At 42.0% G+C, this 16,401-nt stretch overlaps 1 protein-coding gene across 1 annotated transcript in view; it reads left to right on the plus strand.

Annotated features, from left to right (window-relative positions):
- Nucleotides 1–1,281: 1,281 nt before the first annotated feature.
- LOC104164108 (spectrin beta chain, non-erythrocytic 1-like) overlaps nucleotides 1,282–16,401 on the plus strand; it is a 44,991-nt gene continuing 29,871 nt past the window's right edge. The window contains exon 1 of the mRNA XM_009703338.1: nucleotides 1,282–1,480. Coding sequence (XP_009701640.1) covers nucleotides 1,333–1,480 — 148 coding nt within the window. The 5' untranslated portion in view covers nucleotides 1,282–1,332. The remainder of the gene's footprint in view (nucleotides 1,481–16,401) is intronic.

Below are 16,401 nucleotides of genomic sequence, written 5' to 3' on the forward strand. Positions count from 1 at the left end.
CCCAACGCTGCTACAGAAAATGCGGCATTTGTGAAGGAGCTCCAGGCCGTCACCCCTTCTCTGTTTTGCTGTTTTAAACAGCACAGGGGCTGGGAGCTCACAGCGGTGAGAGCAGAAGGAAACAAAACAGATGGACGGACAAAATTAGAGCTTTTTCTCAGATACTCTTCTAAGTCTTCCTGTAATGTGACCGTTTCTATTAAAACCTGGTCATGCCTCATTTCCCAAATATTTAACTGCGTATTTTTACGACTATTATATTTTTAGAGAGGTGAATTGTGTGTTTGCTCTTCAGGGTCAGCCCTGGGGTCTCTCTGAGCGCTGACTTTGGAGGGATTGGGTTAAGGAGGGAGCAGCGCAGCCACTGCCTCACCCCGGTGATGAGGAGAGCTTCGGATCCACGCTCCCGGGCCCACGGCTCTTCCTGCAGGATTCACAGCCTCTAGTTTAGCAGCCGCTTATAACCTCCCTCCTCTTCCCCGACAGGAGGTGTTAGGCTGTCTTACATTTAGCGCTCATGCAAATTCCGATTAGAAATTAGAAAATTACATGAATATGCTAACAGTATCCGACTGCCTGAAAGAGGAGAACCTCCTGTAAAGAGTTGCGTTGGTGGGCTACCATTTTGTTGCTAGGGAGAGTTCAAAGCAATGCATCAGTTAGTAGTTTTTATTTGGATTAGTTCATAAATAAATTCTCAAGACTGGTTACAAAGTCAGCATTTGCCTGCAAAGAAAGAAATGTTTCTTCAGATCTATGTTAAAAGGCTTCTGCTGGTCAAATGCTTATGTGACTTTTTAAGCATTCGCATTTTTTTCATCAGAATTTGCACCATTTTGTAAAGGTGTTGAGGCTGTCTTTGCACTTTAGGTTTTTCTTAGCTGAGTTATCCACAGCTCCGTATGCTTTAGCCAACATTCACAGGTTTATAAAGCCGACAGGCTGCTTTTGAAAATAACAGTTGTGAAAGTATGTTGTTGCACCGTTTCATATGTGTTCCACTTTTTGCGGAGTTGAACGTGACAATTCTGGGTATGTGTATGCAGCAAAGCTACTGACTTGAAATCTTGCTTTTGTGAAGTACTTCATTTTTAAAGAAGATTTGGAGCTTTCAGTTGCTTTCTGAAGGACTGGTTGATACCAAACCTGTTCTTGAGCTTGTGCCAAGGCTTTGAGTGAAAGTCTTTGATCTTTGAAACCAGAAGTCTTGAGCTTGTATTTTACTACTTTCTTCCAATATATGTGTATTGTCCAAACTATTATTATGTATCTTTCTTTTACAGAGGTTTTTAAGAAGAATCTGATGGTGAGAATAGGTTAAGACGACTCAGGATGACGACAACAGTAGCGACAGATTATGACAATATTGAAATCCAACAGCAGTACAGCGATGTCAACAACCGCTGGGATGTCGATGACTGGGACAATGAAAATAGTTCTGCTCGACTGTTTGAACGATCCCGCATCAAGGCCCTAGCTGGTAAGCACTGATCACATGAGCAAAACTCTGATACTGTATGTATGTAATAGTATGGAACACTGTCTGTCTGCAGTGCCTGCACCTTGTCAGTAAACCAGAGCTGAAATTTTCTTAAGGTCAAGTGCAGTTTCCCTGAACAGTTTTTGAGATTGTTTTGTCCATTGACATCCCTAGGACATGATGGTCTCATGTGGCGTTGCAGGGTGTGCTCACATCCGACATTTTGTAAACACTCAGCTGTTCAGATTTGCTATGAAGACTACTTTGCTGTAAGCACAGGAGAGTAGAGATGTCATCCAAGGATCCAAGGATTGATATTTTTTTTTTTTTTTACTTAGAAGGTTGTACTGACTGTTTCTCACCTCATCAGTCTCATCAGATATTAACCATTTTGGCCGTGTATTCAGATTGTTTTGGTTGGTTTCTGTGATTGGCAATGATGTTGGTTTCCAGATTTGGAAAAAATCAGAAGGATAACAAAACTCTGTTTCCAAATATCTTCCTTTGGAGGTGTTCAGAACATCTCACTTCTCCTAAAATGGAGGAATGTGGTAAGTGGAGATAATCATCACTTAGTAAATAATGCTGAAACTACAAATTTTTCTCAAGAAGCACAGCTTGTGAAATCCGTGCTGTCTTCTGCTGAATTACACTCTCATCAGCAGAGAAATGAAATTTGGTTTGGTCTTTTTTTGTTGTTGTTGTTTAAAACATTTGATTATTGCGTATTAAAGGCTGTACATTAACCAAATTTGTTTACGCAGCAAAGAGATTATGTCATGTCCTCTCAGCTCTGAGGCCTTGCCCTGCAAAGCAATTTTTATGTGTTCTGTAAATGATTTCCTGACTCTTATGGTAGCATGCCCACATTCCTGACCTCTGAACAAAATGCCTCAGTAGCGTGGGACATACTGTAAGCATGGAAAACAGCTCAAAATATGCTGAGCTTTCTGCTAGTGAAATTTTAGTTACAAGGACAGTTTTAAACCCAACACTTTATAATGTGTTGAAGCAGGTTTATTAAATTAACTGTACTGAGACAAATGTATCATCTGTTTCATTTGTGATTCCGATGAGACTGACTCCGGAGCGCAGCGTGCCCTTTCTCCTCTTGATGCCGGCTGGGGAGTGCATTAGATGCAGAACACCTTTACGTGTCAGGCACAGGGCAGGATCAGGTTTGGAGCTGAGCAACAGGGAAATAAAGTAGTTCACACAGGTGGGCAGAGAGCAGATCGTATAACTCTTACTGAGTTTAGTAATTGTATTGACTTAATGGAACTGCTTGCGCAAGGGGTGTGTGTTAAATTTTGCTGTCTTTAGAAGACTTTTAACTACAGCAGTTCTCATCGCAGTGTGCATTTGAAATGACAGGTAAAATGCCTGACCTGGAACAGGGCTGTGCTCAGTGAGGTCAGAAGCAGCCTGACTGATACCTATGGTCGTAGACTGGTAGCAGACGAGAAGAATCTAGATGTGGGGTTTTTTATAGTTTGATCTTGTTTGAGTAAGAAACTGTATTTTACTCCTGCCACGTTAGTGGTTGTAGGTTATATTATATTCGGTGGGTGGGAAGTGCTTTTAGTACAAAGCTCATTAGCTGTATTTGTGTCCCAGATCTAGCCTTTACTGCGGTTGGCTGTTCCACTTACTTTTATGGCAAGCAGAGCTCCCCACCTGAGTAATGAATAATAAACATGAAACTCTTATTTCAAGGAGAAGTAATATAAGGAAAGTACTTGAATTATTTAGGTAGCCTAAAACAAACACCAATGTCAAAGCAAATAATTTTACTGAAGATTCGATTCAGAGGCATACTTAAACATTTTCCCAGAGTATGATGTATTTATTTTTTTTCTTAATAAGCATTAGTCATAGTTATTTTAGTTTGATACATTTCATACCTGTAATCGTCTGCTGTTAGTGTTGAGAATGCTGTGTGCTGCCAAAACTTGGCTTAGCATACTGCACTGCTGCAGCACTGCTCGAGAGCCTAGCCGTGATGGAGGGAGAGAGGAGCGAAGAGAGGTTTGTATTGCAAATCAAAGGTTATAGTTAAATGCTGAGCCATGGTACTCCTGGCACCGTTCAACATATACTTTTGGATATGCTGTTTGGTGGGTAATCTTCCCTTGCATCTCCCCAGGAAGGCCCTTCCAGGTTTTTCACAGCTGCAGCCTGGAGCTGGGATAGCAATAATCTCTGTCATTGTACGCTTTAAATCGAGACAGGCTCTTTCTGGAAAGGTGTACTTGAATTCAGCTGCTTGTCACAGGATCAGATGCGATAATCACTGTGTGAAAGCCTGTGACTGGTTGTGCACACAAAGCCACACTGGATGATACCAGGAGGCTCTTCTGGGCTCTAAAACCCTTAAATTTGACTGTCTGTTGCACCGCCACTTTCTTCTGGATGATTTTCACCACTCTCTGAAGCAGATATAGTTGTGCACCACCCGCAGGGCCCAGACTTACTGAATAACACTGCAGTCTGACTTAGATGGGCGCTGGCTCTTTGCGGGCACGAGCATCTTCTCACATCTCCAAGACTAGCCGTCTTCTGACAACAGCATTTTTCTTTCCAGAGGTCCTAAATTAGCTGTATCTAAAGACTGCTGTGGATGTCCAGCTCTTTCAGTATGCCTGCCTTTCACTGAAATGACAAAATAAATCAAAAGACTATCAACGTCTTGCAGTTTATGAAACACACATGCATCCTTATCTCCTTGTCCTAGTATGCAGTGTTTCAAAATGAACAGACCAGACTCTGATTCTCTATTCCCCATCTATAAGATGCAGGGTGTTTGTGTTCAAAAGTAGAATGGCTGTAGGCATTTTACACTGCCTGACAAATGGCTATATACTCCATGTGAATCTCTCTGTTGGTGCAAGCATCTTCTGTCCCCATTCTTCAGCAAGTTGTGAAGCACCTCTTCTGTGGAGCTTCTGTCTTGTGTTGATGCTAGTTAGTTTAAACGAAGCTTACTTCCTTTAAGGTGAAGAAAGATAGAGAGCGAGTAGGCGAGAAGTGCGTTCTGTAGCCAGAGTCTGGGACTCTGTTCAAGAAAGAATCGTAATGGCCCCATGTTCCATCAGGATGTTGAAATATCTAAACAGCAAAGCAGGAGATGGTGGTCAGAATAATCTGTGAGCAGAACAGACAATGTATTGGAGAAAAGCTCAGTTAAAGCAGGTATGATATAGTAACAGTAGAAAAACAGTACTGTCAGCACAGCAGCTGATAACCAATGTTATTAAAGTGTTCTGTATACCATGAAAACCAGAATGCGAAGGATTGTTTCAGTTTAAGACAAATCGTCTGGGAACTCAGCTTTCAATCAGAATCCAGATTTGAAGGGATATGCATCCAGATTGATTGCCATTCATGTTGAACTAACTTGCTCTGCAACTGATATGAGAAGGTGGTAACTGATCCCTGCTTCGTAAAGTAAGATATCCCACTGTAGGAAATTATCTTTCACCTGTCCTTGTTCTCAGTGGTTCTTTGGAAGGTCTTGTTGGAAGACCAGGTAATTCTACCTGCTCTGTAGAAGCCAAAAAGATATCATGTTTGTGCAAAATTCTTCATTCACAAATCCTCAAGTGTTGGGTTTCGTCTAACAAGGACCATTAACTAACAAGATTTGCTGTGCAGCGCCTCGGTGCATCGAGCTCTTACGAAAGCCTTGAGAAACAGTTCAGTCATTCAGCAGAATTTTTCACACTCAGTCTGGGACTGTGACATTCAGATGTACCATGGTCGCTGTCTCAGATGCTGTTTTCAGGTAGTATGAGAATTGTCACCTCCAAAACTTCCTATTTCTTCAGTTAGCTAATTCAATATTTAAAAATGCTTGGCTAAAGTTACTTGCTTTTCTGCTGATTTGTATTTTGCTCTCTGGTCCTAAGGTCTGTGACTCAGCTGGCTGGTGTATTAATTAAAAATAGTTTCAAAGTTTATGAAATAACAGAGGCATATCTTAGCACAGGGCAGATGAAGCTGTGCATTCCTTTTTCAGCTCCACCTAAGTGACTGTGCCTAGATTGGGACATTTGCTGGTGTTGCACATCAGAGTGTTTGTGAACCTGACAGGGGAATACGGGTAAGGAGGCTGCATTTCTCGGGAAGCTCTTTCCTTAGTTCTCCCTATTGCACAAGGAGAAACTAGGCTTGTAATTCACGCCAGTAACTTAAATTCTTCCAGAAGCAAAGGGGGAAAAAAAGCAATCGGTGAAAGTGTTACTGAATTTACAATATTGAAGAGTTTTTCTTTTTAATACAGTGGACCACCCATTTTTTAAGGATAAAAAAAGAGAAAACTTGCAGTGGGAGAGTGCTGGGTACCATATGTGGGGCTGGTGAGCCCTTTTGGCCCTGATATTTGAGCCATTCCCCCCACAGCTCCAGTGCAAAAAGTCAGTAGAACAAGCCCCCAAAAAAGCAAAAGGACAGATCCTGCTTTGTAGTACTCTTCAGGGATCATGCACCTGCATGTCCCTGCTGTCTGGCATCTCTCTTGTCACAAAGTTTCTGTGGTTTCACTCTGAGTATGCACTAAAGATGGAAAAAAATCTGCATGGTCAGAATGAAGTTTCAGGTCTCAAGTCAATAAAAAAGGACAAAATACCACGATTTAGAGCTTAAGAGAAGAAAGTTTATTCTTGTCTTTGAAAGACCATACTGAGAATAATCTCTTGCAGTACGTTTCATGAATACCCAGTACCTGAGCTATCTTGGACTTGAAAATCGGCGCGCTAATTTTAATAACGGCAAGTAGTTAAGGAAAGAGAACTCAGCAGTATATTGACGCTTGTAAATCAAGTTTGAAGGGCATGTGAAGGATTCACTTGGCACTAAACAGAAATAAAAACCTTACAGCAGGGAAACTGCAGATGCATCGTCTCAGCAGTGGCGTGGCAGTGCTGGTTATCAGTCCAAGTTTTTGTTTAGCGGCCAAAGGCCTAATGCAGACTTACTCAGGTGAGCGTGAAAGGCCTTATTTTGAAAAACCTTATTTTGCTCAGATAAAAGCTGACGGAATTACTTCAACAAAAGCTTTTCCAAATGTCAACCTCACCTAATGCTTTCCTTCTGGATTTTACATCTGGAACAATTTCCCAGCTGTAGTTTCTAAGCTGCGGTACCTTACCAGAATCTATAGGAGGCTGGTGTTAAAAACAGAGGAGTATCATTTTGCGTGTTCTGTGCTGTGCAGGCATCAAGGGAGAGAGCAGGGCAGCGGAGAAGCTGCTGTACTTAATGCACATCACCTGCAGCGCTGGCTGTGACTACTGATGAACACGGTGCTCTTATCAGAAAACAAGAAAAAGCTTGGCCTATCTGTCCCTGCTGATTGATGTGTTAGCCTTTAAAGTTGCTGGTGGAGAACTGTGTCTAAAGCAAATAGCAAAAACCAGACAATGAATAATATTTTGTTCTTAGCATTTTTATTTTTAAAGATCATCAGTAGCCTGACCCAAAAAGAAGTGTCACTGTATGTCTGTGGTACACAAAGTAACTTTCAAGTAAACATGAACAACTTGTATTCAGTGATGTCCTATCAAAAATACTATTTGGTGCAGAGGTCATGTGTATCTCATTGCTATAGTAACATGAACTTTGCTATCAGTTATGCATAGTTCGGGGGTTTGTGTGCACGCACGCTCTCTCTCTCTCATATATCTCAAACTAGTATGCGAGCTGCATGGAGGTGTAAGTCAGATTCTTTGTAGTCTGATTAGATATCAGATCCATGGTCCAATGTAGCTTCCTGAGTATAGAGCCAAGCTTCTGGAAAAAAGTACTGAAGAATGTAACTTAGGAGATTTCTGGAATCTGGCGTGCTCGTCTGCTTCATGGATAGTATTTATGATTACTTAGTAGCAGAGTGATGCATGAAAGTGATTGCATCCCGGTGAATAATTGTAATCTGGCGTACATTGCTCAGGCGGGACAAGTGGAGCTGGAAAAATAGGCCTTTTGCTTCTTTGCGGAGGGAGCCGGATAGGAGCAGTTGCTGGCAACCCCAATCTGGAAAGTCTGACGGCTGCAGTCATTTTACGTCTCTGATTAAATTCTTTCAAGACTAAGCAATATCGAGTTGGACATGTACACAGGAAAGCCTAGCATCTTGCCAGCAAATGAGCCTGTAGTGATCGATCTTTAAATCTTTGAAGTCCTGTGTATTAAGCTCCTGGACTGGGATGCAGGTACCATATCTGCTTCTCCTAGTTCCTTGTGGAGAACTCCAGATGTACGCCAGTCCTTATGCACAACGAGCTTGGACAGCAATTCGGTCATTTAGCAAAATAAGGTACAAGAGAATTCTGCACTGTAGTTAAGAAGTGATTAAATATAAAGAGCCGTCTGTACCTAGAGGAAGAAAATGGAAAACTAATATACGTATGCCGACTCTGGGTGCATGTGTGCGTATGTGTATCTGCTTTTAGGATATTACCAGTGAAATACGCATGAGGACAATCCTGAAGGCAGGTAACTCTGCTTTATCATACCTGGGTATTAGATACATTGGCCCTGCCCTAACTTTCATAGTGTGCTTCCTTACTTACACTGATTTTAGGTGAGAACCATGCCTTAATTCCCAGACTGGCATAGCACAGCTCTCTTGTCTAGTTTAGTTTTCATCATCCATTCATCACCATGGCATCAGTAAGGAGTCAATGCACCAGGGGACGTGCTTTTGGCTGCCTGCAACACTGAGATGAGCGAGATGCAGTGTTCTGCATCAGCTGAAGCAAGGAGAGGCAGGGTAGGATTTGTGAAGGGGAGTAAAATGCTCTGGCTGCACCAGCTGCTCAAGGAAAGGAGAAACACTCACTGTGAGATGCCCTCCATGTCGTTAGTGAGAGCTAAACCAGGCACAATAGTAGGGCTGGGACAAAGTGATGCTGAAATGGATGGTTTAGGAGGAGACCTACCAGCCAAATTGTCAGCTGGTATAAATTGGCATTCTCCCTTGGCTTCTGTGAGCCCATGCTGACTGACACCAGCTGGGCATCTGACTTACAGTGGCCTGTCATGGGAAACCTGAAGACTGAAAAGACCATAATGTTCTTTGCTGTTGGAATCAATGTGTTAGGGATATTTACTACAGAGAAACGGTGGGACCCTTCATTAAAATAATGAGATTGTTTTTAGATACTTGGCCGAGTCACCTTAATGCAAAGGATTTCTTGTTTATAGAAACTACATGCCAATAATGGCAATATTTTATTTTATTTCTTAAATTATGACTTTCATCAGGCTGAGCTTCACTGTGGATGCATTTCAAAAGCTAGTCATGAGCCTGTAATTTAAAAGAAGTCTTTCCACAAAAAATGCATATGCAGAAGAGAATGTTCTCATCTCATGTCTTTAGCATCTAACTAGCGATGTTTCTGTATTTATTTTATTTATTCAGCCAAATCTGCAATGTGCCTTGCATTTTTCATTCTGTTTGTTGCTTGGATACTGCATGAAAGCACTCCCTGAAGTAGAAATAATGTCTAGCAGAGCATACTGCAAAGCGAAATTCAATACAGGATTAAAAAATGTTTACTGATTTCTGTTAACCTTGGAGCTCTTCTAATGGGGAAAGATTAGCGGTGAAATCATTCTCTTGGATCAGAGCTTTGATTCTTATCTTGAGGTAATATCCTGGAGAGATATAAACCCGGATTGCCTTGAGACGAATTGCCTTGATGGGGAAGAGGCAAAAAGAACAGGAACAGGGATGAGGACCAGACAAGTGGAGAGGGTGATGAAAATCCACTTCCAAGTTCTACTTTTTTAGTTTCTAGCAATCTTCCTCACAGTTTTGAACTCTTCTAGTGAGCACTGCAGACACTACTATTGTTTTGCCAAGCACTTTGTATGTGTGTGTCATATGATGATTTTTTGAAGTTTTACTTCCTTTAAACGTTATTAAGTCTTTAAGGCAGATGGATGTCAAACGTGGACAGTATTTGTACATAGAAGTGTATAATATTGTATTTATTCTGTACATTATATAAAAATGAAATGGTTTGGTCTGGGATAATAACTTCATGAGTTTGAGACAGTCAGTACTTGTGAACTGATCACTAAGCTTTTTTGCAGATAGGCAATTCCCGGATGGGGAAATTTTGTGGATGAGATTCAACGAAAGGTTTTTGAAAAGAAACAAAGAGATGTCTCTTTTCTGTTGGCTTTAAAAATGAGGTTTTCAGTTCATGTTTCTGCGTCTAGTATGTTTTAAAGAAAAAAGAAACAAAATAAACAACCAACCCCCCAAAAAACCCCCTTCCAACAATTATTTTTTTTTCCAAACATTTTGCTTCTCTTTCCTTTTGCATGAACTACAAGATCAGCACAAGCCTGTACTACCTTGGCTTTTCTGTAACTTTGTTGCATAGGTATAAGAGGATCTAAAATTCTGTAGGGAGCCCAATTAGCTTCAGAAGATTTCTAATTTAGAGGCTTGAGCTCCTCCAGTTATGGAGCTGCCAAAATGGAGCGGTACTTTTTTAATTCCTCTCCCCTAAACTGACCAGATGCGAATGTGGCTGGTCACAATGGGGATGTATTTGCAAACATGAATATAGTTTACATGTTTTCTGTTCTATCGATGTGAAGCAAGGGAAATAGAAGAAATAAATACTCTGGCTTGTGGAGATTTGTAAAGACCAGTGTGTTCTGCTTGTTGTTTTCACCCAATTTCCATTTTGCTCAGGAGTAGCAGGAGATAGAATTTTCATGCCTGAGTGATTATGGTGTAGCAATAGTGCATCTTCTGTGTTCATGGTCAGACCAGGGAAAAAAAAATCCAACAGTACAAAAGGAAGAAAAGAAAAAGAAGGGTGGGAATCTCTCTCTTTCTCTCTCCTACATATAAACATAGATGCAGTTCAGATAGAGGATGGAGGGAGAGGCAATGAAAATAATTCCAGCTTCTAAAAAAGCACATTAAAACCCATAAAAAAGAATTTTCTGGATGAAAATCAAGAAGTGTTTCCGTGCCAAAATTTCACAGAGAGTGAGTATGTTAAGTGTGTACCTGTGCACCATGCTTGCTTTTAATAAACTTTTTAAGGGTTTTCATCTAAGTCAGGGAGCAAACCGAGTGCATTTTGTGGGCCACAAATGAAACCCGTGAATGTAGTTGTTACAGTTTGTCAGGGATGGCTTGCTTGCTTTGATGAGTTCAAGGAGTATGGGAAGCAGTACAGTTCAGAAGAACCCATTTGGACTGGAATACAAACCAACACAAAGCGTAATTTCTCCCAAACACAGGTGCCTCCTGTAGCTTCGTGGTTTATTTTTTTGGGGCTCTCCTGGCAAGTGTTCCACTGTTGCAGTTAGCAAGGACATGCTGTTACAAAAGTCATGTCAACTTTCCTGTTAATGTGGGACTTGTGTAAACTGAAACTTGAAACCAGGTGGAACTGACCCAGTTTCAGTAATAAATTGATCTTCTGGCCTGATTTGTGAAAAGATTCCCCAAGGTTTTGTGCTGCTTTGGTCTCAGATACGACAACCTGCAGGTTCATCTGGAGCCCAAAGCTGGTTTGTGCCTGGAACTCGGCTTGGAGCTGCTGGAAGGCCAGCCTGGATGTGGCAAAAGGAAAAGATGTGAACAGACCCTTCTGTAATAAAAATCAAATCCTTGACTCTTGCTTTTTAATCTGCCCCTTTCCCATGCCTTTTGATTGCATTGGCTCTCCCAAGCCCACGTGAGTCACAGAGAATATATCTGGAAGGGTCTTGGAGGATGAAATGCCTTGGTATTTGCCAGTGAGCTAAAATCCCCTTTAAACAGAAAAACTGCAATACTTTCTGAAATGGAAATGTTACTTAAGATCTCTTTGTTTTGTTTGTCTTTATTTCACCTTCTTCTGAGACAGTTGCTAAGTATTGCAGGAAGTGGCGGGTTTATAAGATGAATTGGTCTTTTCCCACTAATACCTGCAGAAAAGGTAATTAGGTTGGCATGCTAATTTCTGCTTAGTGTGTGGGCTGCTTCTCTCTCTGTTCCAGCATCTTAGATATAAACTGAAGGGAAAACAGCTAACTCTTCAGGATTAATGTTACGCAAATTGTCAAATATGGGAAAAATAGCTATTTTGTATTCCGTTCTAGAACAATCCACAGCAAAACCCATCTTTCCTTACTCTATTGCATATGTAGGGAGAGGTCCTGTTTTTACTGTGTAGACAGGGCTGTCAGCAGAGAAATCAAGAAAGGCAAACATGGTTATGAGTTTTCAGTTCTTAACTGTGGTGCTGAGGGGATGTGTAAGAACTTTACCCTCTTTCAGGAGAAGAGCAAATGTTATGTGATTTCTGTGGCAGTTTAGATTAATAAATCATCCTTTTTTTCTTGTAATTTTTTTCTAGTTAGTCACCAACTAGAGAATTTACAAGAGCAAGTAAGAGTAAAGAGGAAAGACAAGGGTGATGATTAACCAGATTTGTAATTATTGTAAGCTCTGGCGTGCATTCTGCTTCCCATTAGAAAGATAATTGTCTTCCGTGGAGTTGTAAAATCGCATCTTTCTTTCAGAACACAACAGTACAAAGCATGTATTTGTTTTATGGTACCCAGGGAACATTTTGTGCATTGCTTTCTTGGATTTTCACGTATGCAGTAAGTTTAACATATTTTGAGGGTGGGCCTGTTTTGGGCAGAGTCCACTGTACTATCTTTGTTGTTGACCCAGTAACACCAGCCAATATTGGTTGACTTTATTGGTGGAAGATAGTGCAGTTCGATGGGGAATTTCTAGCTATTCCGATTCTAGTGAGGCTGTGTGAGTAGTGTTAACGTTGCACGCTTACCAGTTGTTTCCTGCAAAAGAGTTGTGAACTGGATCCTTGGCCAGGAATTTCTTTGAGGGTTTTTTTGTCTGTACTTTTTTTGAGAATGTGCTAAAGTTTTTCTTAGGTGATTTCTTTTGACTGAGAAAAGTGTTAGTTTTGTTCAATCTTAGAAACATTGATAATTAGGAATTTGGGTGGTAATTTTGCTAGATCTCACATTAGTTTTTTCCTTAGAAACATTAGTTTTTTCTTTTTGGGGTAGGAACCCATTCACTTTGGCAGCAATTTTCAGAACCACATAATGACAGATCCCAGGACAGATCCTTTTCTGTTCTGAGGTAAGCACCTGCCTCCAGATGTTGCTTGTACATTCATATTACTCTAATCAACCTCTTGTTCTCCTTGAGGCTTTGCAAAGCTCCGATCATGTCAACTAAGTCACACTTTGCATTATTGTTAAGTGGATAATCATTTGTGTTTTTATTTACACTTAACAAGTACACAAATAATGCAAGCCACCGTTACCGGTCAAGTACTATGGGAGAGGTACAATTCAAAGAATGCAAGCAAAAATTATTTCATAGCTATGGGAATAAACTGAGTACAAAATTTAGATGGGAAAACCCCCCAGTAAACCCCTCCCTCCCTCCCTGATATACTAAACTGAATGTATGATTTGGCCCTTATTTTCCACCAGCGCTGTAATCAGTGTTGAATCACACCATGGACAATTTCAAGCTGTGTCGGTTTGATAAGTTAACTTTTGAGCACTGGTCCAAGTGTATCTTGTCTATGACTTTAAAGCATTATTCCCCTCCATAACGTATTATTTAATTAGTATTGTTAAGGGTTTAGTCAATTAAAGAGAAATTGAGAAAATGAGTAGAAACCAGGCATAAGAAAAGGCTTTGTGCATGTGAAGGCCTTGTGATCAATTTGATGCATTGCTACATAGCGGCAGTAGCCAGGTCTCAGGTTTACTAATTTGGAGTCAACAGCAAATGAATGTATTCTATGTAGGACTGATGTGACTCAAGGAAAAATGGGAACTGGCAGGACGCCCATTTTTAAGAAGCCTTGCTACATATGGTGTAGCATTTCACAAATACAGACAGATCCCCATTTTGCTTTCCTCTTCCTGCTCAATTACCACCAACCTGTTAAGTGGAGCCTTCAAAATGTACGCCGGTGGCCCAGCAAAGCAGCAGTAATGCTCTGGCAGATGAGTCAGCGGTACCTGGTGATCGGGGCCATCCCCAGGAGCTGATACCGGTATTAACAAAGACTGTCACATCTGCTGCTTGGGGACCTGTTGTTCAGCCCAAATGCCAAGCTGGATGGCAGCTAAAATGAGGTCAGAATTTCACAGTGAGTGCTGCCGAGTTCTCCGCAACACGTTAGGGTTTTGTGTCTCTGTTTTTCAAACCTTGAACAAAATAAGTTCAGTTCAAACAGAGATTCTTCCTTTTTCCTTTAGCTTTCCTCCTGCTCACTGTGTAGCCTGCACTGCTCCGTACCTGCTGCAATTCCTTCTCTTTCTAAGGTAGCATTTAGGGCTACTGGGCTACGGAATTGGTGGGGACAGGGAGGGGACACAGACCAAAAAACCTCAAACCCCAAATTTTGTTGGGTATTTCTTGGGAATCTTAAGCTTACCAGATTCAGTTGTCCCACAGGACAATCTGAAGCGTAAATTCATGTATGTGGTGTTAATGTTTTATGACAGGGTGGGGAAGGCCAGTCTGTGTGTTATATAGGTCAAAGCCAAATGATTAGTTTTTAATGTTTTGCTTTTGTAATATTTTTACTTTTTATTATTTTTAATAACGACCACCACGTGCATTAGTGTGTCGCCTCCCAAAGGTGTTGGGAAAGCTTTCAGTTGGGAAAAAGTTCCTGGCTCCTAATTTATGGCCTTCATGATGTTAAAAAAGTGCTCTAGTCCTTCTATCAGTCACTTGGACTTTAGTTTTACCTTCTGAGCTTGCATAGCAACACCTGTTTGCTCAAGGTGGGACAGTAATGAGCTGATATGCCTGCAGGTAGGGCCTGGCTGCCTGCCTGCTCTGCAGGGGAAGGGTTTCGTTTAATTATAACATAGGTCAGGCATCGCAGGCAAAAGCTGCTGTTGGTAGAAAGCTGCAGGAAAAAATTTGTGACAGAAATAAGCCTGTACTTGTGTGCTGGGTAAAACATGCTCCTTGAGCTTTGGGGGAGTTCGCATTTGTATATTAACAGCTCAGTGTACCGAGCTCTGTTCTTGGACATTTTGGAGCCCTTTTGTAGTTTTGTGTTGGCGTTCTTCCCTCCCACCCCAGCCTGGAAATCTCGTGGCCGCAAGTGCAGGGTGTGGGTCCCTGTATGCTGGAGGGACAGCTGGCTGTGCCGAGATCATCGGGGGAAGGTTTAGCAGGAACGGAGGCCTCGCCGTGCCTCGCCAGCGCATTGTTGTCTGGAGAGCAGCATCCTGCCTGCCACAGCGACAAGTGCAGGTGCTTCCTCACGTCCCCTTTTCACCTCCCAAACAGGGTTTTAGGGCACAAGCCGGCAGTACCTTGGTCCCCTGCACAGCGGTGTTTTAGCTGCCGCTGCGAACACTCGCTTTCTTCCCTGGCACTGTAACATCTGGCTTGGGCAGCTGAAGACCCTTCAGCGGCCGAGCGTAGGTAGTGCTGAAGAGATTGAAGGCCAGCTTTCAAAAATGTTTTAGGCTCTACTTGAGGTCTGCTGTAGTACCAGAAGTCTTGTGTAAATACAGCTATATTGATATAAAGGGGTTCACTGAAATACGCTAGTAAAAGCCCTTCTGTATCAATACAATAAGCAACTCTGGACTAGGGCTATGTTGTTGTTTTAAGTAAAGCAGAATAGTTAAAAACCATAAATATTGTAAGTGTATTTATGACCTTGGGAGCAATGTGCCAGGCATTTTAAACAGTCCATGTGTTTTTGGAAACCCCGACTTCAGTTGAAAAGTGTTGACTTCCATCGCTTCTCCCTAAGTTAGCACAGTTCATGGACATTTGGTCCCCGGTGTGTTGGTAATGGCTGGTTGAATTTCCACCTTACACCTGGCAGGAGCTAGGGCTGCAGCGAGTCGGTGGGAGTGGACTGAGCTTCCCCCACAGAAATTGTCCTCACATAAATTACCATGACTAAAAACTTGTGAAACGACAGTATCAAAACAAAGGCAACATTTTGAAATGTTTAATGAGAGGACGGAGTGGGAGGAGAACAGAACATGGATTCCATTGGAAAGGAATTTGGAAATGCAAGAAAAGTAAAAAAAAAAAAAGAAGAGAAAACATCTGTGTGAACATTATCAGCAGTTTTAAAAATGAACAGGAAAGTGCTGCATACTGAGACTATGAGTGTGGAATTGACCTTTTAATTTCACTTATGAATAAGGGAAGGCAAGGAGCTTGCGCCCCCGAGGGAAAACTGACATCCTCTGTCTAATACCGTCTGCAGGGACTGACTTCTGGCACCTAACCCTGCTGCTGCTGTGTGCCTTTATATTACAGCAGGTATTAAGGTGCCAGTCAGAGGCAAGGCATCCTTATTTACTTCACAGCCCTCCCCCTCCAGTGCATAGCCCAGACAACCATTAATCTTGCAGTAATACCCAGCACACTGATAAATGGGCAGGGAGCCACATACATAGGCAATGTCAAAATCCTCAGTATCAACAAGTAACATAAAGCGAAGCGACAGGAGTTGGCCGTTTAAAGAACCTTTTCACAAAGCTTTCGTTTGTTCCCAGTGTGCTGGAGCGTACATCTTTCTGCGTGCCCTCCTTGTCCGTTGCTAAATACTGAATGAGTGCTTCTGTGTGCCTGTGTTACTTTTTTCAAGTGAACAGTCTTGCAGATAAATAAAGAAGAGTGCCCTCCTTTTCATGTGATAGTAATCTGAGACTTTTCCGTTACATGAGGCTCTTAACAAAAGATTGTAATTCCACCAGCTTTGCTCGGGACGATACCACCGTCGGCTATGGCCGCGGCGGCGTGTTGGGAGCGGAGGGCTGGGGACCCCGCTCCCACCTGGTCCCCCGGGGCTCAGGGCAGCGCGGGCTGCACCCAACGGAAGAACTCGCCCCAGCGTTGTGTGAGCCGTCCCGCTCTT

Source organism: Cariama cristata, unplaced genomic scaffold, assembly GCF_000690535.1.
Source record: "Cariama cristata isolate BGI_N322 unplaced genomic scaffold, ASM69053v1 scaffold7957, whole genome shotgun sequence".
NCBI lineage: Eukaryota > Metazoa > Chordata > Aves > Cariamiformes > Cariamidae > Cariama > Cariama cristata.